At 48.6% G+C, this 26,304-nt stretch overlaps 1 protein-coding gene across 1 annotated transcript in view; it reads right to left on the bottom strand.

Annotated features, from left to right (window-relative positions):
* The window catches only part of CACNA1F (calcium voltage-gated channel subunit alpha1 F), a 143,767-nt gene that overhangs the window by 58,297 nt on the left and 59,166 nt on the right, over positions 1–26,304 (bottom strand). Inside the window, exons 13-21 of the mRNA XM_075324283.1 lie at positions 24,732–24,957; positions 16,425–16,632; positions 14,563–14,683; positions 14,303–14,381; positions 8,107–8,152; positions 6,687–6,732; positions 6,046–6,181; positions 654–783; positions 519–578 (exon numbers count right to left, since the gene is read on the bottom strand). Coding sequence (XP_075180398.1) covers positions 519–578; positions 654–783; positions 6,046–6,181; positions 6,687–6,732; positions 8,107–8,152; positions 14,303–14,381; positions 14,563–14,683; positions 16,425–16,632; positions 24,732–24,957 — 1,052 coding nt within the window. The remainder of the gene's footprint in view (positions 1–518; positions 579–653; positions 784–6,045; positions 6,182–6,686; positions 6,733–8,106; positions 8,153–14,302; positions 14,382–14,562; positions 14,684–16,424; positions 16,633–24,731; positions 24,958–26,304) is intronic.

Genomic DNA, 26,304 nt, shown 5'->3' with positions numbered 1-26,304 from the left:
TCACAGTCCCCGGTCACTGCCCTAGGAGTAGTTACCTGGCATCCGCCTTGCGGTACACGCTTAGTCAATCTCCTTCCACTAAACGGTAAGCCCAGGTCGCCCTGTGGTCCAGAGTGTCCACTAATCCCTTACACCAACCATGAGCGTTAAAGCAGCTTTAGTTAAAGCCTCTATTGCTAGGAAATGGCATCACTTAATTATCTTTGGGGGTCCGACCACTCTGACTGCCACCGTTCCTGAGAATGAAGGAGCCGCAACGCTGCTTCACGGTTTTGCCTCTTACGCGAATAGTGCCGGCTGGAGATCCTCAGGTTGGAAGCGCAGGCAAAAACTATGAAGGCATATCAGTATTTCAGCCCCTTCATACTTAGGAACCATGTGGATCCCAGTGGTGATCATTAAGTGATGGCATATCCTAGTATTAAACCATAGCGAACGTATACCATCGCAATGTACCCTTTAAAGAAATAAAGATGCCTAGGACAAAGGGCAGGTCAAAACGAAGAAAATGTTCCTACCTTCAGTAGGATCTCCACTGTGAAGATGGAGGTGAAAGCATAGTCGAAATAACCCAAAATCTATGGAAAAAACAAAACAGAAAAATGAAATATTTGTCACCCTTTTATGTCATGAGCCATCTTCCTGGCACCTACGTGATTTCGGAAGGAGTGGGCACGAATTGGATCTTCTGCAGCCAGGGAGATGCTGCTTAGAATGATGAAGACCAGGATTAGGTTGGTGAAAATATGGTGGTGAATCAATCGGTGACAACCAACCCTGAGCCTGGAATTGAAGGTTGAAAAAAATGAGATTCAGTGTTAAAAATGGAATGTAATCATTGATTGTTGCTAAAATCAAATGCAGATATGTTGGTCTGTGATGTGGACTATGGATGAACATCTCCTCGGATATCGGAATGATCTATGTGAGACAATGACAGAAGTGTCCATCATATATACATTGTCCATGGTACTCCACAATCTGAGTGTCAGTGTTACGCTCGCCACTGGTGATAAGGCAGCGAGTAGGAGTGGACCCACTGGACCAGAAAGGGAACCCGGGCTTACCCTGACGTTACAGGCGCCAACCAAAGCAGGCGCCAGGTGCCACTCCCAGGGCAGTGATCGGGACTGTGGAAGCTGACCCCCGGGACATGAACGTGCTCAGGTACGGGCTGGCAGAGTCTATAGTGCTGACTGGGGCAGCTGAGACAGCTGAGGCAGACAGGACCACTAGACGGAAAAGCAAAGTCTCTAGTATTGACGGGTGCAACTGGGACTGCTGAGGCAGACAGGTATGGAGGGTATGGCCAGGACCAGCAGAGTCTCTAGTACTGACAGAGGCAGTTGGTACGGCTGAGGTAGACAGAACCACTAGGCGAACAGGCGGGTACAGACGGCACAGCCGGGATAGGGTGATAGGCACAAAGGTGGATAGAGGTAAAGGTAACGGACAGTAGGCAACGGGACCTGGCAACTAGCTAGCTAGGTTGACATGTACTAATTAACTGACCATGTTGCTCAGGCATCTTACCTAACGGGAGGGTGCCTTATTTACCTACTGTCCCTCAGCCATAGGCTGAGAAGCACTTCCGGGAATAGGTGCACTGGTCATTTAAGAGAGCGAGCGTGAGCACATGCGCACCCCAAGCACAATCCCGGGTGACCAGTACAGCATGCACAAGCCCTGGGAGCAGGAGGAAGGCGACTCACACTTGCAGGACCACGGGAAGGCGAGGCAGGGCGGTGAAGTTCGGCATCCCTGTAGAAGAGAAGCAGAGCAGTGCAGGGACGCCGATGCTATAGTCCGAGTTATGTGCCCATTTACAGAGATGGTAAATCGTTGGGCAGGTTTTTAAAAATTCCCAATGCTTCCTTAGGGTACAGTCCATTGACCCTACTCTATAATGGTCCTCCTTCCTTCACCCCAATGCTTCTCAGCCTTTTCCCTCCAGGCCTGATTAGTGGTCTACATTCACCCAGGAAGATCTAGTAGAATGCCACCAGTGCTCCCAGTACCAAAGACAGGGTCACCAGTACCATCCATAGAATATCCAGCACCCCACACTGATTCCACAGTCAGCACTGCTTCCTTTCTTTGCCTATCTTCTGCTACAAGCTGTTTATTAGGGACTGGAACAAATTAGGCTAAAGACCAGAAATGGCATAAAATAATAAAGAAATCATAGCTCATTTGATCAATCTACCAGAAGAGTGTGACTGCGCTGGTGACTTTGGGGGTAAGATGTGCCTCTTCGAGAAATGGAGTAAAAGTTTCTAACAGTCGTACAGCTGCTGGATATTTTTTGACAACTATGAGGTACCTTAAGGCTTTGTGCACACATTGCAGAATTGTTTTGCATCAAATCTGCCCCTTTTGGCAGAAAAACGCACCAGCGGGCCTGGAAACAAGTGACAGCAGCGCTGAAGACAGCAGCACTGGAGACAGGTGAGTATAGAAAATCGTAAAATGATTTTCTATACTCACCTGTCTTCAGCGCTGCTGTCACTTGCTTCCAGGCCCGCTCATTATGGTCAAGAATATTCACTGCACTGAGGACCGAGAAGCAGCAGTGCTGGAGACATCAGCACCGGGGACAGCATCGCCAAGGACAGGTGAGTAAAAAGTTTCTGCTGTCCGTGTGTTATCGTGGATAGCACACGGTGAACACTAGTGTGCCAAAATCACGGCACACGCCATAAGCACCTTCAACACGGCCATGTGTTGAACGTTTTTCACGGAGGTGTGAAAGAGGCCTTAGGCTGAGTTCACATGTACAGTAGTCATCTGTTAGAACGGATCAATAGGCAAAAAAATTGAGCAAACCCAACTTTTTGGTACGTTTTGAAAATATTGATTTTTGCAGGATCCGTTTTTTTAACATCAGAGTCTATAGAAAACGGATCCGTTAACTGGTTGCTATTTAGCCGTCCCGTTTTCCTTTCATTGGTAAAGGATCTGGGTTTTTTTTTGCTTACTGGATCCGTTTCAACCGGAAGATCAATAGCAATCCGCTTTCCATAGGTTCGCATGAAGGATTCTGCAAAAATCAATATCTTCAAGTTATGTTTGCACAGTCTTTTTTGTCAATGGATCTGTTTCAATGGATGATTACTGGACATGTGACGTCAGTCTTAGTCCTGAAGAAGCAGTCAGGGTGTAGCGCCCGGTCCCGGGCCCAGTGTAGTATCCCCACGTGTCCCAGCTCTCAGGCCCCGGCTAGTGCGTCCTCCCTCTCACTTGCCCGGCGGTCCCTCTCGCTCCTCTTCCGTCCCCGGATCTAGCATGGCCTCCTCCTGCTTCCAGGTCGCGTGCAGTTCTGCTGTGAACGCCCGTAGAGTGCGCGCGGTCATGCTCCCTTTCTTAAAAGGCCAGGCGTCTCATTACCCGGAAGCTATTCCTAGATCACCTGTTACCATAAAGTAAAGTATAGAAGCACGGTCTGATAGAGCGCTAAGGAGGCCTCAGTATTAGATTAATTTTTTTAGAATTTATTGTTTTCTATCAGCCATGTATGTTACCATAAAGGTATTTAAGACTGCCTCCCCTTACAGGACGCGCCTGAGCAACGTTGCCTATTGTGCTTTGCTAGTTCTCACGCCCTGTACGTTACTGTATCTAGTCCTGCTAGTGAGTCCTAGTGCCAGTCTCATGTGCCTAATCTCTGTCTCATCCTAGAGCCTGCTCTCTACCACCACCTCCGTGCTGCCACGTCAGAGCCACTACCTCCGTGTTGCCATGTCAGAGCTACTACCTCCATGCTGCCACGTCAGAGCCACTACCTCCGTGCTGCTACATCAGAGCCACTACCTCCGTGTTGCCACGTCAGAGCCACTACCTCTGTGCTGTCACGTCAGAGCCACTACCTCCGTGCTGTCACGTCAGAGCCACTACCTCCGTGTTGCCATGTCAGAGCCACTACCTCCGTGCTGCCATGTCAGAGCCACTACCTCCGTGTTGCCACGTCAGAGCCACTACCTCCGTGTTGCCACGTCAGAGCCACTACCTCCGTGCTGCCACGTCAGAGCCACTACCTCCGTGCTGCCACGTCAGAGCCACTACCTCCGTGCTGCCACGTCAGAGCCACTACCTCCGTGCTGCCACATCAGAGCCACTACCTCCGTGCTGCCACGTCAGAGCCACTACCTCCGTGCTGCCACGTCAGAGCCACTACCTCCGTGCTGCCACGTCAGAGCCACTACCTTCGTCCTGCCATGTCTGAGCTGCTACCTCCGTGCTGCCATGTCTGAGCTGCTACCTCCGTGCTGCCATGTCAGAGCCACTACCTTTGTGCTGCCACGTCAGAGCCACTACCTCCGTGCTGCCACGTCAGAGCCACTACCTCCGTGCTGCCACGTCAGAGCCACTACCTCCGTGCTGCCACGTCAGAGCCACTACCTCCGTGCTGCCACGTCAGAGCCACTACCTCCGTGCTGCCATGTCTGAGCTGCTACCTCCGTGCTGCCATGTCTGAGCTGCTACCTCCGTGCTGCCATGTCTGAGCTGCTACCTCCGTGCTGCCATGTCAGAGCCACTACCTTTGTGCTGCCACGTCAGAGCCACTACCTCCGTGCTGCCACGTCAGAGCCACTACCTCCGTGCTGCCACGTCAGAGCCACTACCTCCGTGCTGCCACGTCAGAGCCACTACCTGCCGTGCTGCCACGTCAGAGCCACTACCTCCATGCTGCCACGTCAGAGCCACTACCTCCGTGCTGCCACGTCAGAGCCACTACCTCCGTGCTGTCACGTCAGAGCCACTACCTCCGTGTTGCCATGTCAGAGCCACTACCTCCGTGCTGCCATGTCAGAGCCACTACCTCCATGTTGCCACGTCAGAGCCACTACCTCCGTGCTGCCACGTCAGAGCCACTACCTCCGTGCTGCCACGTCAGAGCCACTACCTCCGTGCTGCCACGTCAGAGCCACTACCTCCGTGCTGCCACATCAGAGCCACTACCTCCGTGCTGCCACGTCAGAGCCACTACCTCCGTGCTACCATGTCTGAGCTGCTACCTCCGTGCTGCCATGTCTGAGCTGCTACCTCTGTGCTGCCATGTCAGAGCCACTACCTTTGTGCTGCCACGTCAGAGCCACTACCTTCGTCCTGCCATGTCTGAGCTGCTACCTCCGTCCTGCCATGTCTGAGCTGCTACCTCCGTGCTGCCATGTCTGAGCTGCTACCTCCGTGCTGCCATGTCAGAGCCACTACCTTTGTGCTGCCACGTCAGAGCCACTACCTCCGTGCTGCCATGTCAGAGCCACTACCTCCGTGCTGCCACGTCAGAGCCACTACCTCCGTGCTGCAACGTCAGAGCCACTACCTCCGTGCTGCCACGTCAGAGCCGCTACCTCCGTGCTGCCATGTCTGAGCTGCTACCTCCGTGCTGCCATGTCTGAGCTGCTACCTCTGTGCTGCCATGTCAGAGCCACTACCTTTGTGCTGCCACGTCAGAGCCACTACCTCCGTGCTGCCACGTCAGAGCCACTACCTCCGTGCTGACACGTCAGAGCCACTACCTCCGTGCTGCCACATCAGAGCCACTACCTCCGTGCTGCCACGTCAGAGCCACTACCTCCGTGCTGCCACGTCAGAGCCACTACCTCCGTGCTGCCACGTCAGAGCCACTACCTCCGTGCTGCCATGTCTGAGCTGCTACCTCCGTGCTGCCATGTCTGAGCTGCTACCTCCTTGCTGCCACTTCAGAACCATCACACCGGGGGTGCCAAGTCCGAGCTCTCACCACCATGCTGCAACATCCTTACAAACCAGCATCAGACATTAAGAGACTGTACCCGTCCTTAAGAGACTATCTCTAATGGTCCATGGCTGTCATGCATTTAGGCTTTCTGTTGGTGCTCCACATAGTCCCTGTATAGGGATTCGCTGCTGGTTGCTCCTTCAGGGGAGTCCGGTGCACCATCCAGTGGGTCCACACCCAAACGTTCGCTGCCCCTTGGCGACCTTAATAAAGGGTTTCTAAGCCCTATACTACAGTAACACCATCTATAGGAAAGGGATAAAGACAACCAAAAAGCCTCTCACAGGTTGGTGTTGCTCAGGATGAAGAAGGCGCTGCCCTCTGGTATTGGAACAACTTTCTCCTTTGGTGCAAATTCTGCAAGTTTATCCAGATGAGAATCCTGTAGACTTCCCTCTTCATCTTCCTCTTCTTCAACAGCTGTGATGGGGACATGAAAAGACATTTTCAAATTGCTGTCACAAATCCCCCCAAAAATGTACAGTGACAGAAGAATTTCTTATTTATCAATCAAAGAGGCTGAAGACATCTGTTCTCGTTAAAGATTTCATTATCATATATGAGGAGACAACTCAAAAGCACCTTCTCGTATCAATAGGCGAGAGTGTCTGACTTTCTAGGATTACATGTTTTTTTATAGTAATATTTCGAAGGAAAAGCTGGAAAAAAAAAATCACATGTCATCGAAACCTTTAAACAAGTCTCTCAAATACCAGACCACCAGATAAGGAACTTGTAACAATAATCTACTTTAGAATCTTTCATCTACTGCAATACTGCAAACAGGAGACGCATAGATAAGCAGTTTGGGGAACAGCTTACGCTCCTCCTCTTCATACATCAGTAGTTACAGAATAATGAGTACAGAGAATTAAAATGACTCCTAATATTCAGCGATTAATACAGTAATGCGGGATCTACTTACATTCTTCACTTTGCTGTTCTTCTTCGGGCTCTCCTTCAGAAGGAACCTGCAGGAGGAACATATGGGCATCGAGAATGACAGGTTTTCTTTAAAATGGTTGATAAAGACGAGAAAAATATACTGTATATATATATATTTTTTTTTTCTTCTATTAAATAGCACCACTCTTGTCCATAGGCAGCATCTGGAATTGCAGCATGGACCTGTGTAATTGAATGGTGCCAAGTTACAAAACCAATGACAAGTGTGAGATCTTGTTTGTAAAAATACCGTATTTTTCGGATTATAAGACGCACTTTTCCTGCCAAAAATTTGGGAGGAAAATGAGGGGTGCGTCTTATAATGCGAATGTAGCTTACCAGGAAGTGGAGAATCGATGCTGTGCTGGCTGTGGGAGGCTGTGCTGGCTGTGGGAGGCTGTGCTGGCTGTGGGTGGTTGTGCTGGATGCAGTCAGGACTGTGCTGGCCGCAGTGGGGCTGTGCTGGCTGTGGTGGGGGCTGTGCGGTGGGGGCTGTGCTGGCTGCGGTGGGGGCTGTGCTTACTGCGGTGGGGGCTGTGCTGGCTGCCGTGGGGGCTGTGCTGGCTGCCGTGGGGGCTGTGCTGGCTGCGGTGGGGGCTGTGCTGGCTGCGGTGGGGGCTGTGCTGGCTGCGGTGGGGGCTGTACTGGCTGCGGTGGGGGCTGTGCTGGATCCGAGGCACAGTGCTGGGTGGGTTGGAGGCTGTGCTGGCTGCTGTGCTGGCTGCAGTGGGAGCTGTGCTGGTTGCAGTGGGGGCTGTGCTGGCTGCGGGGGGCTGTGCTGGCTACGGTGGGGGCTATATAGAGCAGGGTGGTGTGGCAGATGACATGCTCTGTTGGAGGTGCGGGCTTCAAATAATGGCGCCCGGAGTTGGCACATGCGCAGATGGAACTCTCGGCTCAAAATCTCATCTGCGCGCGTGCCACATCCGGCTCATTGATCTCCCAGCAGTGTACTTCAGGAAAATGGCTCCGGGAGGTGGTGTGTGCGCAGATGAGATCTCGGCTTGTCATTTAGCCGAGAGCTCAATCTGCGCATGCGCCGACTCTGGAAGCCATTTCTTTGAAGCCCGCACAACCGACAGAGCATCTGTGACACCCACTGCACCGACCTGCTCCACACAAGCAGCACGGCCCCTGCAGCCAGCACAGCCCCAACCTCAGCCAGCACAATCTGTCCTGCAGCGCCTGTAGCATCGCCCTCCTCCAGCACCGCCCCTGCCTCCTGTGACCCCGCTCGCTCCACCAGCTATGTTGCTACGCCTCTGGTAAGACACTACCAGAGTATAAGACGAACCCTCTTTTTTAACACTAAATTTGGGGTGCGTCTTATAAACCGGTGCATCTTATAAAACGAAAAATACGGTATGCAGTAAGTAATAATACTGAAATGTGAGCATTACCGTGGCCGCGCCGTCTTCTTCTTTTTTCTCTGACTTATTGTCTTCCCTGAAAGTAAATACAAAATGCATGTATAATTACAAGTCTGCCGACTCATTCGGACGTCAGTGATTTTTCATGGATGCAAAAAAAATGTTCCAAATTTCATCAGCGTGTGGTTAGTGTCAGTTTTTACCATCAGTGATTTTCCCGTACGAAGAAATAAATTGAAAAGCTTCTCGTTTCCACCGCAGTGTTAATGTCAGACAGCACATGGACCGTACACTGATGCCATCCGTGTGCTGCCCGTCATCTTCACCGACACACAGTCCTGTCTGGGTAATACTGACCAAAATTGGAAATGTATCTATGACCTGGTCTGCAAAAAACCACGGATATGTGAATAGTACCCTAGACTTTAACAGGTTTGTAAAATTATGGAAAGAGCCGGCATGGGATTCACGGACGTCTGAATGAGGTCTTATGTTACTATGTGTGTTCTTCAAGGTTAGAAGTTGTGTACATTATATTATACGGAGCTGTCATTAAAAAAAAAAGGAGACTTATCTGTTTTGGATCAGGGTCACCGGTCAAAATCATCCATTCAAATTAATGGGTCCGTGAATAACACAAACAGCGTGTAGATGCCATCCGTCTTATACCTGACTGCTAGCCATTATTTTACTGTTTAATATTTAGGAGAAAATTGGAACTTATTTTTTTCATACGAGAAGAACAGAGAGACACTGATGGTAAAAACAAAGACCGCGCTGATGAAAATCTGTTCCTGAAGGAAATCGGTCCATTTTTTTTTATCTATGGTGGAAAGAAAGCGGATGTGAGAATGAAGACTTTTAAGATATGTATACTATATTGTTACCCTGGGAACTCGATAATCTAAACATTCAGCAGAGGTCTAAGATAGATAGATAAATAGAGGGATAAATGGATGGATAGAAAGATAAATGGGTGGATAGAGGGATAGATAGATGGATGGATAGAGGGATAGATAGAAGGATTGGTGGATAGATAGAAGGATTGATGGATAGCTAGAGGGATAGAAAGATATGTGGCGCCCCTGAGGCTTCAGTCGCCACAGGGTATTGTATCTGGTTTAACACTAGAAGTCCCAGGAATTTCGAGCTCCATAGGGTTCCAATGGTAGAAATGTTAAATGACCCCTCTCTGGGACTTCTAGTGTTAAGGTACATTACTTATCCCGGGTAAGAAGAGGTTAACCACTGGTGCCTGGAGCTTACACAACATCCTGTGCTCATAACTTACATAAACACCCAGTTAGTGAGCCAGTCAGTTACACAACTCAGGAAGCCAGACTGGGAAATTCCTGCTTACCAGGACAACAACCACTATGAGTCATCAAGAAGGTGGGGGCTAATTGAAGGAGTACGAACACACAGACACTCTCACCTCAGAATAGTCTGAGACTGAGAAGAACATGGTCGCTAAGAGAGAGTGCTTCAGAGCGTCTCTTAGCTAGAATCGGGCAGACTGGAAGAAGTGGGAGACTACCGGGTGAGCTGGAGAGAGAGAGAGACAGAGAACATACGGTTGCCAGCGTGGGAGCTTAATTGTTTCCCCGGAACCAGCGCACACAGGGTGCAGAGCCCTAGGGCAGATATACTCTATGTTGTCTACCAGAATCTGCAGGGAAGGGTGATTCCACGTTCCATTGCCCACCACAAATATCCCGGGGCACAGCAGCATTATAGAGGCCAGGCGTTGCAATCAAGGTTGGGCCCTACATCGGTCTTGCACTGTCTGCATACGTGATGGGAACCAATCCCAAGGACACGGGGCACAAGTAGCTTCATGCCACAGGGATCCGCAACACAGTGCAAGGGAGGAAGGTCTCACTCTCCAGGACACCGGTGGTTGGCCTCGGACTTGCCCCTGACGGCAGAGACGGGTACCCCGAGTGCAGCATCTAAAAACTGAGTAAACAAGACCTGGAACCGCAACCACTGCCTCAGCCTCTTATTGCCGTTGCCCTGTGCCAAGGTGCTATCGGCCGCTACCCCCACCACCGTCCTTCCTGGGACTCGCTTCACCTGCGGGGAGCCGGACTAGCTGAGCTGCGTCAACATCAGCCCTGGAGGAGAGTAACATCTCACAGCGGCAGCTAATTCCTGGCTGCGCACAACGGGTGGCGCTGCAAAGCAACCTCCATCATCCCCCACACCGGACACCTTGCACCCTGTTTTCAATGACACTGATGGGGCCACGGAGCCGGGTAAGGCCAGTTACAACAACCCCAAATACCACTGGCCCGGTGACAGGTAGCCCTGAGGCCCCAGGGTGCTGTAGATAGATAGATAGATACAGCGTCGGACTGCCTACTGGAGGAATCTCCAGTAATGCCAGGCCTGGATTCAGGTACCTGCATTGCACTCTGGAGCGCTCACCTGAGCTCCAGAGTGCAGCCTAGACTTTACAGCGAGCAACGAGTGATTGATTCCCTGGCTCTTGCGGTTCAGTTCATGACAGCTGCAGACAGGCCGGGCTGATCTCCGGAGTTCAGGTAAGAGCACTGGAGATCACCCCAGCCTGTCTGCAGCTGACATGAACTGAACCGCAAGAGCCAGGGAATCAATCACTTGGCGCTCGCGGTACAGTCTCGGCTGCACTCCAGAGCTCAGGTGACAGCTCCGGAGTGCAATGCAGGTACCTGAATCCAGGCCTAGCATTGCTGGAGAGTCCTCTGGTAGCCAGTCCGATGCTGGATAGAGGGATAGATAGATAGAGGGATAGATAGATAGATAGACAGAGGGATAGATAGAGGGATAGATGGATAGAGGGATAGATGGATAGATAGATAGATAGATAGAGGGATAGATAGATAGATAGAGGGATAGATAGATAGATAGATAGATAGAGGGATAGATAGATAGATAGATAGATAGATAGATAGATAGATAGATAGATAGATAGATAGATAGATAGATAGATAGAGGGATAGATAGATACGGTAGATAGATAGATAGATAGATAGATAGATAGATAGATAGATAGATAGATAGATAGATAGAGGGATAGATAGATAGACCCGGGCTTGTTCTTGAAACTGCTGGAAAGCGGAATAGGAGGAAAGACCTACGATGTAATCAAAAGCTCATACACCGAGAACCTCTGCAGCGTGAGTGTGAACGGTAGAAGAACGGCTTATTTCCAGCAGAGCCGAGGAGTCAGACAGGGCTGCAGCCTAAGTCCAACGCTCTTCAATATTTACATCAATGAGCTGGCTACTGCCCTAGAATCTTCACCTGCTCCAGGTCTCACACTCCATGACACCCAGGTGAAATTCTTGCTCTATGCAGATGACCTACTGCTGGTGTCACCAACCGAGAAAGGTCTCCAAGACAACCTACAAATTTTGGAGAAATTCAGCTCCACATGGGCACTACCGATCAATCTAAAGAAAACCAACATCATGGTGTTCCAGAAGAGAAAAAGAAGATTTGACCAGCATCCTTCATTTGTCGTAAACGGCTGCACTCTAACAGTAACAGACAAATACACCTACTTGGGCCTGGAAATTCACCAGTCAGGGAGCTTTAAACAAGCCATAGAGACCCTGAAAAACAAGGCCTGCAAAACCTTTTATGCCATCCGAAGGAAATTGTATCATCTGAAGCCACCAGTGAGGGTCTGGCTAAAAATCTTCGATTCCATCATTGCCCCAATCCTCCTGTACGGCAGCGAAGTCTGGGGCCCTCACACTTACCCAGACTGGTCAAGGTGGGATTCCAGCCCAACAGAAATATTCCACCTGGAATTCTGTAAGCACCTTCTCCAGGTCCATCGAAGCACCTCCAACAGTGCCTGTCGAGCTGAGCTGGGCAGATTCCCTCTACACCTAGCAGCTCTGAAGACGTCACTATCATTTCAGGCTCATCTACAGAGTAGCAATCCAAGCTCCCATCACCACAAAGCTCTGATATATATACGTGGGCCAGATGAACCAGGACCCCTGGCTCCGCTCTCCCAAACCCAACTGGACAAAATAACCAATCACAGCAGCCTGACAAGAACCAGAATCAGGAAGATGGTAGACGAGGGCCAGGAGAGGTATGTCAGTGACTGGAGGACCGACATCAACACCTCACAGAAACTGACCACGTACCAGAGACTACAGAGAGACTACAGACTGGCCCCATATCTGGAGAAACTCCCGGATCCCAGAGACCGCAGGACCCTGAGCCGATATAGACTCAGTGCCCACAGTCTAGCCATCGAATCCGGCCGACACAAGCAGAGCTACAAGCCCAGGGAGGACAGACTGTGCCAACACTGTGACCTGGCGGCCCTGGAGGATGAAACCCACTTCCTGCTACACTGCACCAAGTACTCAGCAGTGAGGGACACTCACTTCAGGAGACTCTCACATCTCTTCCTGGATTTCAGCTCCATGAAGGAGGAAGAGAAAATATATATCCTGCTGGGGGAAGAAGAGAGCGCAGCGGAGATAGCAGCGCGGTATGTGAGCGAATGCCATAGACTTCCAGAAAGAGAACTATGATAAGTCATGGACTTCGATAGCCCCCATCCCAGATGTGGCCCCCCAGACCCCACCATGGATATGCCCCAACCACCGTTACTACAGTCCCCACCCTGGATATGCCCCATCATAAGCCATGGACTTCCATAGCCCCCATCCTAGAAGTGCCCCCACAGTCCCCACCCTGGATGTGCCCCATCCATCCTTCCTACAATCCCCACCCACCATCCCCACAGCCCCAGTCCCTAATGTACACTTGCTTTGGCAAAACTAATTTGTATTTGGTCCTGCCAATAAAGCTTATTTGATTTGATTTGATTTGATTGAGGGATAGATAGATAGATAGAGGGATAGATAGATAGATAGATAGAGGGATAGATAGATAGATAGATAGAGGGATAGAGGGATAGAGGGATAGATAGATAGATAGAGGGATAGATAGATAGATAGAGGGATAGATAGATAGATAGAGGGATAGATAGATAGATAGATAGATAGATAGATAGATAGATAGATAGATAGATAGATAGATAGATAGATAGAGGGATAGATAGAGGGATAGATAGATAGATAGAGGGATAGATAGAGGGATAGATAGATAGATAGAGGATAGATAGATAGATAGATAGATAGATAGAGGGATAGATAGATAGATAGAAGGATAGATAGATAGATAGATAGATAGAGGGATAGATAGATAGATAGATAGATAGATAGATAGATAGATAGATAGATAGAGGGATAGATAGATAGATAGATAGATAGATAGATAGATAGATAGATAGATAGATAGATAGATAGATAGATAGAGGGATAGATAGATAGAGGGATAGATAGATAGAAGGATAGATAGATAGATAGATAGAGGGATAGATAGATAGATAGATAGATAGATAGATAGATAGATAGATAGATAGATAGATAGAGGGATAGATAGATAGATAGATAGATAGATAGATAGATAGATAGATAGATAGATAGATAGATAGATAGATAGATAGATAGAGGGATAGATAGATAGATAGATAGATAGATAGATAGAGAGATAGAGAGATAGATAGATAGATAGAGGGATAGATAGATAGATAGATAGATAGATAGATAGAGGGATAGATAGATAGATAGATAGAAGGATAGATAGATAGATAGATAGATAGATAGAGGGATAGATAGATAGATAGATAGATAGATAGATAGAGGGATAGATAGATAGATAGATAGATAGATAGATAGATAGATAGATAGAGGGATAGATAGATAGAGGGATAGATAGATAGAAGGATAGATAGATAGATAGATAGATAGAGGGATAGATAGATAGATAGATAGAGGGATAGATAGATAGATAGATAGATAGATAGATAGATAGAGGGATAGATAGATAGATAGATAGATAGATAGATAGATAGATAGATAGATAGAGGGATAGATAGATAGATAGATGGATAGATAGATAGATAGATAGAGGGATAGATAGATAGATAGATAAATAGATAGATAGATAGATAGAGGGATAGATAGATAGATAGATAGATAGAGGGATAGATAGATAGAGAGATAGAGAGATAGATAGATAGATAGAGGGATAGATAGATAGATAGATAGATAGATAGATAGATAGATAGATAGATAGATAGATAGATAGATAGATAGATAGATAGATAGTGTATCTAGAAGGTCTACTACTGTATCTGTATTCTCACTTCTTATCTTTGCTGTTAATATTGTCTCCATCGGCGAGATTGTCCACAGCGATGGCCAAGAAGACGTTCAGCAAAATATCTGTGCAGGAGAGTCAAGGACATATGTATATGGTCGTGGAGCACAAGATATTCACCTAAAAGATTGATTAGACCTGCATATGACTCTAATAAACCCTAATATATATATATATACACAGTGTATATGATAAAAAAAATCTAAATATATAAAAATAATATTTTTTTATTGAGTTATAGGATACAATTTCCACAAATAAAGAGGATGATGAAATACACGCAGACCAGCATTCCTGGGAAAAATGGCCCCCCGTACGCCATGATCCCGTCATACATCACTGCGTTCCAGTCTTCGCCTGTCAGGATCTAAATTAAATTAATAAAACAAAAAGTGAATTAATAAGAGAAAGTAAACATGTTCCTGCTACCACCATTGACAATGAAGGGTTCTTCTTAGGATAACTCGTTAATCTGCCTCCCTGCACACCCCCTGATCAATTAGCTGAAGGTCTGGGGCACTTCATCCCGTTATTGTTTAGCGCCACACATTTATAGTGGCTTTGTCTGGTTCTGCAGCTTTTTGTGGGACTGAGTTGTAACCCTGTTTCCCCCCGATTTTTTAGAGCATGCTTCAAATATAAACCCTACTCCAAAAATAAGCCCTAGTTGCAGTTCCTTAAGGAAGAGTCCAAAAGTTAAAGGTTACAGCATGACTCTTCATCTATGACAGCAGACACCCCTAAAACAAAGCAGACCCCCCCACCACCCTCAAAAAAAGAAAAAGAAAATCACACTCACCAGACCCCAAACAATTCCAGTTGGCAAGTGCTGATGGTGGATGGGCTCTCACACAGAGATCTGCGTTGTTGTCAGGTCGCTTGGCGATCCGGCTGCATTGTGCTGCAGCTCTCACATACAGATTGGGCACCAGTATCACTCCGTGGGAGTGATACCTCTCCAAGTCACCAGGGGGAGCCGACCTCTGTAGAACGTCGGGGGCCCTGACAGAGACGCAGATCTGTATGTGAGAGCCCATTCACTTGCCAACTCTAATTGTTTGGGGTCTGGTAAGTGCAATTCTTTTAGGGGGTTTCTGCTTTCTTTTTGGAGTAAACTTAGCAGTACATAGAGAATACTACATGTAAGCAGGTAATTTACACCTTAGTACCCTCCACTATGGGACGGGTTCTGCCCCATGAGAATAGCAGATCAGATAAGAAAATATGCATCTGACCCAGTAATAGGAGTAACACAAAATGCTGATGTTCCGGATTGTGATGACATGATTATATTTGAATAAATGTGGATTTTTTTTGTTCAAGGATTGTTGTTCATGGGAAAACATAAGACACCCCCTGAAAATAAGCCCTAGCGCATCTTTTGGAGCAAAAAACAATATAAGACCATGCCTTAATTTCAGGGAAACATGTTACAAGTCAAGGCCGCTAACAATCATATAGTGCTTTGTATCGTGAACAATGAAGATTCCCACCTACTGCATTTAAAGGGAACCTGTCACCACTTTTTTGGACTATAAGCTGCGGCCACCACCACTGGGCTCTTATATACAGCATTCTAACATGATGTATATAAGAGCCCAGCCGCTGTGAGAACATAAACACTTAACGGTCGCGCAGTTGGCCATATGGGCGTCTCCGTTCTCCGGTGCCGGAGCCGCCTCTTTCGGCCATCTTTGTTCTCCTTCTTCTCTAGCCGCGGTGCATGACGGGTCCGACGTCATACACACTCGCCGTCATTCTGGTCCTGAGCAGGGCAGATCAAAGTATTGTAGTGCGCCTGCGCAGGACCGGCGAGTGTGTATGACGTAGCCGCGTCATGCACACAAGCTTCAGAAAGAAGCCGAAGATGGCCGAAAGAGGAGGCGCCGGCACCGGACAACGGAGATGCCCATTAGGCCCTCATTCACCGCAGCGCGACCGTTAGGTAACTATTATAAAGTGTTTTTTATGTTATACCCGTGGCCTGGACTCTTATATACAGCATGTTAGAATGCAGTATATAAGAGCCCGGCGGTGGTGGCCGCAGCTTATAGGCCGAAAAAGTGGTGACAGGTTCTCTTTAATATGATTAATATCACAGCCTTTACCTGGAAGACAGTGAGCAGCGCCTGTGGGAAGGTGTCAAAGGTGCTTCTTTTGGTCTGGGTCTCATCGAAGTTGAATTTTCCACCAAAAAGTTGCATCCCGAGCAAGGAGAAGATGATGATGAAGAGGAAGAGGAGCAGCAGCAAAGAAGCAATGGATTTCATGGAGTTCAGCAGCGAGGCCACCAGGTTACTTAGTGATGCCCAGTGTCTGGTGACAGCGGAGAAAGAGATAGAGGTGCTAAACTGAATCACATAGTAATAGATGTTTCATATCATCATCATTATAAGAGGACGCCATGTCTCATATTTATCACATATAGATACACATTTCCCCCTAAGTGACTGATATTCCCTCTGTGCCGATCAGTAAAGCTGAAATGCTCTTTAAAGCGGATTTATTGCTAAATTTTGCCATACAAACTGCTTACATTATTATAAAAATGTCTTAATCCTGGTGAGGCTGGTGTATTTACTCTGAAAATGTATGGTCAAAATGGCTGTAGAAGCTTTTTGGAACGTTTAAGCTCAATCTGACAGCTCCTCAGTGCCCCTCCTCCCCGCTGCTGCTGAATTCTCACACTGCTCAGTACAAGCTGAAGCTGTGTCACGCTCCCCGGGTCCCGGCATTGCCTGTCATTCACCGCTCCGGTCCCCGGTCCTCCTGCCCGTGGCTGCCTCTCTCACTCCCCCTCCTGTGCGTCCTCCATGCCTCCCGTCCGCCGGTCCAGGCGCCCCGCTGCGACCCAGGACTCTGTGCATGGCTCCCCTGCACCTCATCCACCTTCCTCTCAGCTTCCTGCACTGGTCTCCGGCACCCGGGCCTTGCGCATGCGCATTAGGGCGCGCGCGTGCTCACTCACCTCTTCTTAAAGGGCCAGCGTCCCGGAAACAGGATATGGCTGATACAGGTACAGGGTATATAAGACTCCTTTGCCATGTGGGCGGTGCCTGATCAACGTGTTCCTGTAGCTAGGTGTTCAGGTCCCTCTGTCTTGTGTACCCATATTAACCCTGTCTCCTCCGCAGTGCCCGTCTGCCGTCCCGACTGTGTCCAGCGTGCCGGTTTCCCAGGAGGTGCCCCGGTGACTGTCTGCTGTGGATCCCGCCATCTTCCGTCAGCTTGAACCCGTCACCGATCCTGGATCCCACCTGGATACTTAAGCCTGCACATCCCGCTGGATCCGGACCCCGTCTGCTAGACTACTCGGCACCTGTACCCGGTTCCAGTCATCCGTCCTGCCTACGGTTCCCGTTGGACTCTCAGTCATCTCCCGTAGAGACTTCTGTAGGACCCATACTCCGTACCCCGCGTGTTCCGGCTACCGTGCATCTAGGCCCTCTGGTGGGGTGATTGGACAGTCCCTGTACAGGAGTTAGCTCCGGGTTGCCTCTCTGGGGGAGTCCGGTGCACGGCCCGTGAATCCACCTCCAGGACGTTACAAGCTGACAGCCAGGCAGGGTGGGTGGTCACTGAATACCCTTGGACTCATTTGATCTCTGCCTCATAAAATGGTCACTATAATATCAGGATTATACAGTCACTCTGACATGGATTTTCAAAGTAAGTACACCAGTCTCCCCAGGTCTAAAATATCTCTTTCATAATATTTGCAGTTTGTATTGTGAAATCTAGTGACAAATCGACTTTGAACTCCTTACCGTCTTCTGCATTTCCTATATTTTTACGGCAGATGTTAAATTACTGCCGTTATACCAAGAAAGAGGAAGAAAAATGCGCGGAAATGATCAAATGTCAGGCAGGGTGAGCGATAACACAGTATAGGTTTCTACATATATATCTATAGATATATGTCAGCAGGATTTCTGGGAAAACCACATTTGTGTAGTAGAAGCCTCTGAGTTAATGCTTCACAGAGTCATTGCAGCGTGAGGAGCGTAAAGGAAGCAGAGGACAGATCTGAGGATAAAGGTTTCCTGATGTCCGGCACCCGCTGATCTCTATACTCTGGCACCGCCATATTTAATGATTCATACATGTTGTAAGTCCCATACACTGTATGGCCACGCTAAAGATTAGTGATTTACAGGATTGAGGTTCCTTTCTATCCTGCAGTGATTTAACAGGTAGTTATAACCTCAGCTGCAGCTGCTCCCTTCTGCTATAAATATCCACTCCTCACTCCTCCCTATGCCGGCTATAGTTCATTATATATTGTTCATTTTGAAGGAGTCTGTCTCTGGAGAAGCTTAGGTGTTTGCTTCTGTTGCAGCTGAGAAGTTTCCTTCAGGAGAAGCTGTGGAGTGCTATTTGTTGTGTCTTTCCCCACCTGTTTGTCTTAGGCTGCTTTCACACTACGTTTTTTTGACATGCATCCTGAAAGTTTTTTTAACGCAAAATCGGATCCAGTGCAAATGCGTTTTCACTTAAATGCATTTGCAATGGACTCGCGTCAACATGCGTTTGCGTGCGTTATAGTGAGGATACAGCAACTTGCAGTTTTTTAACATTTTTCAAAAACGCTACTTGTAGCATTTTTGAGCTGCGTCCAAATACTGCAAGTCGCTGGATCCTGACTAAACAGCACGCAAAAGCATGGGAACGGTGGTAAAATAAATAAATAAATAAATAAATATTTATTTTTATATAGTGCTAACATATTCCGCAGCGCTTTACATACATTGGCAATACTGTCCCCATTGGGGCTCACAATCTAGAGTCCCTATCTGTATGTCTTGGGAGTGTGGGAGGAAAACGGAGAACCAGGAGGAAACCCACGCAAACACGGGGAGAACATACAAACTCCTTGCAGATGTTGTCCTTAGTGGGATTTGAACCCAGGACCCCAGCGCTGCAAGACTGCAGTGCTAACCACTGAGCCACCACAAGACTGAAGTGCTAACCACTGAGCCACCACAAGACTGAGTGCTAACCACTGAGCTACCGTGCCGATAAACAGGATCCTGTTTGTCCAGAAACCAGCATGGCGTAATCAGTCTCTCTCTCTCTCTCTCTCTCTCTCTCTTTTCTCTCTTTCTCTCTCTCCCCCTCCTCTTTTCTCTCTCCTCTTTCTCATCTCTTCTCTCTCTCCTCTCTTCTCCCCTCTCCTCCCTCCTCTCTCATCTCTCCTTTCTTCTCTCTCTCTCTCCTCTCTTCTCTCTTTCCTCTCTGCTCTCCTCTCTTCTCCTCTCTTCTCTCTCCTATTCTCTTTCCTCCCTTCTCTTCCCTCCCCTCTCTTCTCCTCTCTCCTCCTCTCTCTCCTCTTGCTCTCCTCTCTTCTCGCCTCTCTTCTCCTCTCTCCTCCTCTTGCTCTCCTCTCTTCTCTCTTTCCTCTCTGCTCTCTCCTCTCTTCTCTCTCCTATTCTCTTTCCTCCCTTCTCCGCTCTCTCCTCTCTTCTCTATCCTCTCCCCTCTCCTCTCTCTCCCTTTTCTCCTCTCTCCTCTCTGTCCTCTCTTCTCTCTCTCCTCTTTCCTCCCTCTCCTCTCTCTTCTCTCTCTCCTCTCTTTTGCCCCAGCTGCGTCTGAATTTCCAGTCTGTCACGTTCAGTTCCCCTCACTCCCGATCACATGACTCCAATGCCCGCCCATAAACTTCAAGTGACAGGATCCTGTAAAATAACACATGCGTTTTTCTTTGCAAAAACAGGATCCGCTTTTGCAGCAAAAAAACGTTCATAACGCATTTTAAAAAAGCGTAGTGTGAAAGCAGCCTTACCTTCCTTGTGTTGTTTTATTGCAGTGGCGAGACTAGCGTCTTGCTGGCCTTCACACTAGCCAGGGTAAGTGCCTAGGCACATGACGGTGTACGGGGGAAGGACTTTGATTGCATCTTCTTCATGTGTCATATCTCCAGTGCTGAAAGCTTTATATGCTTATATACTTATAAAGATATGCCTGTCAGGATGCCAGGCAGAGGATTGCCGATGCAAAAGTGAACACTATCGGGTCCGGCTGACACGGAGGTGGGAACTGGACTCCGGACCAGGGTTGTTCTAATCTTTTTGCTCGACTCTACTAGTTACCCTAAATGTACGGCCCATTCTATATGACTTAGGACAACATTTTTGCAATGTTTCAAATCAGTAGGATCAAAGTGGGTAGTTCAAATCTTTTTGCTCATCTCTAGTAGATTCCTCCAGTAGGTGGCACTAGAGACACTGCTTTCTTCCTGCTGGAGAACTAATTTGCGTCCCTTTCTTCCCCGGAAGCATTGCCTGTCCTATAAGTCTATGGTGATCTTTCTGTGAGAGTGAAATCCAAGTTCCAAGCATTGACCCCCCCAAAATGAGTCTGATCTCTCTTGTGAGATATGAGGAGAGACAGGTGCTCCTAATAATGAGACCGCTGGATCCAGTGACAGCGGGTAACCTCAGTGACAGCTCAGCCGATCGCGCGGCTCTCTTCATTTACTGCGTGGAGCTGACAGGAGTGGCGGTGTCTTATGCAGCTCCGGTCACCTTCATGCAGCAGAGCTGGAAGCGACGCTGGACCATCCTGGATTACGCCGGACATGGAGGGCTTTTTGGGGCTGATTAAATTGGTGAACCAGGAAATGTGTTAGTGTTTTTTATTTCTAATAAAGGATTTTTCAGGTGTGTGTGTTTATTTACCGTAATTTACAGATTAATCATGGAAGGTATCTCGAGGAGACATGATTAATCTAGGAGTTATTGGCAGCTATGGGCTGCCAATAACTCCTTATTACCCCGATTTGCTAACGCACCAGGGCAAATCGGGAAGAGCCGGGTACAGTTCCAGGACTGTCGCATCTAATGTATGCGGCAATTCTGGGCGTCTGCTGACTGATATTGTTAGGCTGGGGGGCTCCCCGTAACGTGGAGCTCCCCATCCTGAGAATACCAGCCTTCAGCCGTATGGCTTTATCTGGCTGGTATTAAAATTGGGGGGACCGCACGCCGTTTTTTTTAATTATTTATTTATTTCTATACTCCATAGTGACACACCCACCGGCTGCTGTGATTGGGTGCAGTGAGACACCTGTCACTCAGCGTGGGGGCGTGTCTCACTGCAACCAATCATAGGCGCCAGTGGGCGGGGAAAGCAGGGAATACGAGATTGTTTAATGAGCGGCCGGCTTTTTCAAATTAGAAAAAGCCGCCGGAGCAGTGTGAATGCCGTGCAGCGCCGGTCATCGGGGATCGGTGAGTAGGAGAGAGGGGGGGACACTTCAGTCACTCGGGGGATTAGCGACCACCGGTGATTCCTTCACAGGTGACCGCTAATCAGTACACGGCACACAGACAGAGCCGCGGCATGACAATGAAGTCGGGTGAAGTTCACCCGAGTTCATTCTCATCCCGCTACTCTGTCTTCCGACATGTAGTAACGACATTTTGCATCACACACGGACATTTCTCACGGACAACATAACCACACATCCATGCAAGGAACGTTTTATTTGGACTCCCATAGGCTAACATTATGTCCGTGTGTGCGTGCTCCGTCCCAAAAACGAACATGCTTCCATGCCAAACGGAGCAAAAAACGTGGGACGCACACGAACACACGGAAGATCAAATAACACGCACGTGTGCCTTTAAACATAAAAAAACATATGTGCACGTTTGGTCGTATCTCCGGTATGTACGGAAACGGACCAAACACGCACGTTTTAAACGGATGTGTGTTGCAGGCCTTAAAATGATCTCGAGATGGTATCTCACTCCCCAAAAATTGAATCTCATACCCCCCTCTAATTCGCCATTGTGTTGGAGAGGATGTCAAGAAGTTGGGAATGGGTCACATATATTTTATTTCTGTCCAAAATTGAAAAATTTGTGGGGAGACATCCAGTTATTGTTATCTCAAATTACCAAATTGTCATTAAAGGGAACCTGTCAGCAGTAATTTTGCACTAAACCTAAACGTTTCCCCCTCTGCAGCTCCTGGGCTGCATTCTAGCAATGTTCCTGTTGTTCTTGTGCCCCCTTTTAGACCAAAATAAATACTTTATAAAGTGGTACCTTTTTGTATGCAAATCTTGATAATGGTACAGGGGGGCGGGCTGTCTGGTGTCCGTTATTCTCCCTCCTGCCGCTTTAGGCCGTCCCCCATCGCTCAATTTCATACCTCAGGACGCCGCCCAGTGCGCCCAAGGTCTCGCGCATGCGCCGTGCCACACTCCACACTCGCGGTACTGTGCACTGTGCACAATGTGACCGCTCATGACGTGTTGCGCAGGTGTGAGATTATGGGCGGCGCTGTGATTGTCATCAGCAAGTACCCGCCCATAATCTCGTGCCCGCGCTTTCCCCTCTGCCTCCACCGTTCTGCGCAAGCGCTGGCCAGATGAACTCACGTCACCTCTTACCTATCTTTCCCTGGAGCAGGAAATAGAGGGGAGGAGCGGAGCAGCACGGGTACTTGCTGATGACAAACACAGCGCCGCCCATAATCTCACGCCTGCGCAACACGTCACCAGCGGTCACACTGAGCACAGTGCTCTGTACCGCGAGAGTGGCACGGCGCATGCGCGAGACCTCGGGAGCACTGGGCGTCGTCCTCAGCTATGGAAATGAGCGATGGGGGACGGCCTAAAGCGGCAGGAGGGAGAATAACGGGCACAAGAGAGCCCGCCCACGTGTACAGAAAAAAACAAATTGCATACAAAAAGTAAGACTTTATAAAGTATTTATTTTGGTCTCAAAGGGGGCAGAATAGCAACAGGAACCTTTCTAGAATGCAGCCCAGGAGCTGCAGAGGGGGAATCTTTTAGGTTTATAGTAAAAATTTCTGCTGACAGGTTCCCTTTAAAACTAGAACCAGAACTTATATTATTATCAATAGGCCTAGAGAAAATCCCAAAGAAATGTCAGCATATTGTTTGTCCTATTGTCTTAACCACTAAACCTTTATTAGCTTCAAGATGGCGAAAAGACATCTGCCATATGGAATGGGAGGTCTGGGTACCCCTAATGTGATGGCCTATTACAAAGCTTCTCTTATAGAATCACTCAAAGAATGGTGGAACACGGAGAGCTCCCATAGGTGGGTTCACCTTGAGAACTCTCTGACAAGACCAGGGTTCGACGAGGAAACTGATGGAGGTGGAATATCTAAAACGTTCTAGGTCCACCCTGTGTCTCCCTACTGTGACAGCATCGATAGCCATATGGCGCAGTGAGATGATCCCTAAGGGGTACTTTGCACGTTGCGACATCGCTACTTCGATATCGTCGGGGTCAAATCAAAAGTGACGCACATCCGGCGCTGGTAACGACGTCGCAACGTGTAAAGCCTAGATGCGCCGATAAACGATCGCAAAAGCGTCGTAAATCGGTGATCTGTGTAGCGTCGGCCATTTTCATAATGTCGCACCAATAGGAGATACGATGTTGTTCCTCGTTCCTGCATCAGCACACATCGCTGAGTGTGAAGCCGCAGGAGCGAGGAACATCTCCTTACCTGCCTCCACTGGCTATGCGGAAGGAAGGAGGTGGGCGGGATGTTTACGACCCGCTCATCTCCGCCCCTCTGCTTCTATTGGCCGCCTGCCGTCACTGTGATGCCTCTTTAGGAAGGTGGTGGGTTGCCGGCCAGAGCAACGTCGCAGGGCAGTTGAGTGCGTGTGAAGCTGCCGTAGCGATAATGTTCGCTACGGCAGCTATAACAAGATATTGCATGTGCGACGGGGGCGGGTACTATCGCGCTCGGCATCGCTAGCAGCAGCGGGGACCGAAGATCAGCACCACGGACAGCGACACCAGGGACAGGTGAGCAGAAAGGTCCTGTTCTCCGTGTGTTATCCCACGTGTGCCATAAACACGGCTCACGGAGGGAAAAACACACCTTTGACACGCCCGTGAAAAACGTGCGTGTTTTTTCACGGACGTGTGAAAGAGGCCTTAAAAGAATGTTTTGACTCAATTAATTAATTAATTTATACTATCTTATTGAAAATTGTAATAATATACTTATTGAGATTGTAGAGATTAATCTGTTCTCCCTCCCTTCTTTCCATTCCCACATCTAACCTTTTTTCACTCCTTTCTTGCCCTTCCAGCCACTAATATCGTGAATAAAGGAGACCTTCAAGCTTTCTCTCCTTCCTCCCCTCCCTTCCCCACTCTATCCTATGTAAAATTTCAATAAAGCTCTTTGGAAAGAGAAAGCACATGACTGTCTGTCACCCGAGACATCTCCATATTAAACAGGACACTACAGTATGATAACTGTTCTGCTATAAAGTCACCCCAGATGCTATTAAAGGTGTGCACCCTGATCTCTTAGGTCAAAAAGGGCTCAAGCGCGTTATTTGCCGCTTTTACTGAAAAGACAGCACACACAGAGGCTCAAATTTGTGTGACAGCACACCTCGTCCTGCTGACCTTGTGACCTTGAAGATCCTCAGCAGCCGCACGCAGCGAAGCACAGAAATTCCCAGTGAGGACATGATGTCGAACTCTACAAGGACGGTCTCCAGGATGCCACCGCAGACCACGAAGCAGTCAAATCGATTGAAGAAAGACATGAAATAGGCGTGGATACCCAGACTGTACAACTTCAGGAGCATTTCCACGGTGAAGAGCGACAGCAGCACCTTGTTAGCATAGGCTGGAATAGATAAAAGGTGATTTGTGAGAAGAGTCGTCATATAGATCGGGCGTTGATTAGTCTATAGCTCAATACACCAAGAAGACATGTTCCCTTCAATTTAACGGGGTATTCCAATCTTCTCCATTTATGGATGAAAATACCCCTTCAATGGTTTTTAAAGGGAACGGTCATGTACCCAGGTACGGTGAGCATGCGTCGGTACTTTGATTGACAGCTCGCTCTGCACAGATGTGCTGCAGAGGCAGCTGTCAATCAAAGCAGAGGGCTGTGGTTTTCGCACTGTACACTCATAACAATGAATGATATAGTGCCGGAGTCCCTGCAGAGACGCCAACTTACTCACCTCCCCGGCCGAGCCCTGTGCTCCCCTGCTGCGGTGCGGCCTCCCACGTGCCCTGCTGCCTCTTTTTACTACTGGGCTCTGTACATGCTGTACAGGGTTGCCGGGAGTGCATCTAAAGGAGGCTTTACACGTTGCGACATCGCTAGCGATATATCGTCGGGGTCATGTCGTTAGTGACGCACATCCGGCGCCGTTAGCGACATCGCAGCGTGTAAAACCTAGGAGCGACGATCAACGATCAAAAAAACGTCAAAAATTGTTGATCGTTGACACTTCGCTCCTTTCCTTTATATCGTTGCTTCTGCTGGTACGATGTTGTTCGTCGTTCCCGCGGCACCACACATCGCTATGTGTGACACCACAGGAACGACGATCATCTCCTTACCTGCGTCCACCGGCAATGAGGAAGGAAGGAGGTGGGAGGCATGTTCCGGCCGCTCATCTCCGCCCCTCCTCTGCTATTGGACGGCTGTCGTGTGACGTCGCTGTGACGCCGCGCGAACTACCCCCTTAGAAAGGAGGCGGTTCGCCAGCCAGAGCGACGTCGATGACCAGGTATGTGCATGTGACGCTGCCGTAGAGATAATGTTCGCTACGGCAGCGGTCACACAATATCGCACACACGACGGGGGCGGGTGCTATCGCTCGCAACATCGCTATCAATTTCTAGCGATGTCGCAGTGTGTAAAGCACCCTTAAGACGCATGCACACCGACCCTCCTCTTAACAGGCAGGTGTACCATTTCCCGGAAATGCCTCTCAGCCTATGGCTCAGAGTCACTATGTATTTAAGGCACCCTCCCATTAGGGGAGGTGCCTGGGCAACACCTTCAGTTAGTCAGTATCCCAGTCAGCTAGCTAGTTGTCAGGTGCAATTATCCCTGTGTCTGCCTTCCCATACCTGCCTATCCCTGCTGTGCTCACCATTCCTATACATACACGCCTGTACCTGAGTCCATGTCCTGTCCTGGGGGTCACCTGCCACAGTCCCAGTCACTTCC

The sequence above is a fragment of the Anomaloglossus baeobatrachus genome, chromosome 9 (genome assembly GCF_048569485.1).
Source record: "Anomaloglossus baeobatrachus isolate aAnoBae1 chromosome 9, aAnoBae1.hap1, whole genome shotgun sequence".
Taxonomy (NCBI): Eukaryota; Metazoa; Chordata; class Amphibia; order Anura; family Aromobatidae; genus Anomaloglossus; species Anomaloglossus baeobatrachus.
Note: the sequence above shows the minus strand (reverse complement) of the source record. Positions and strands in the feature narration are given on the sequence as shown.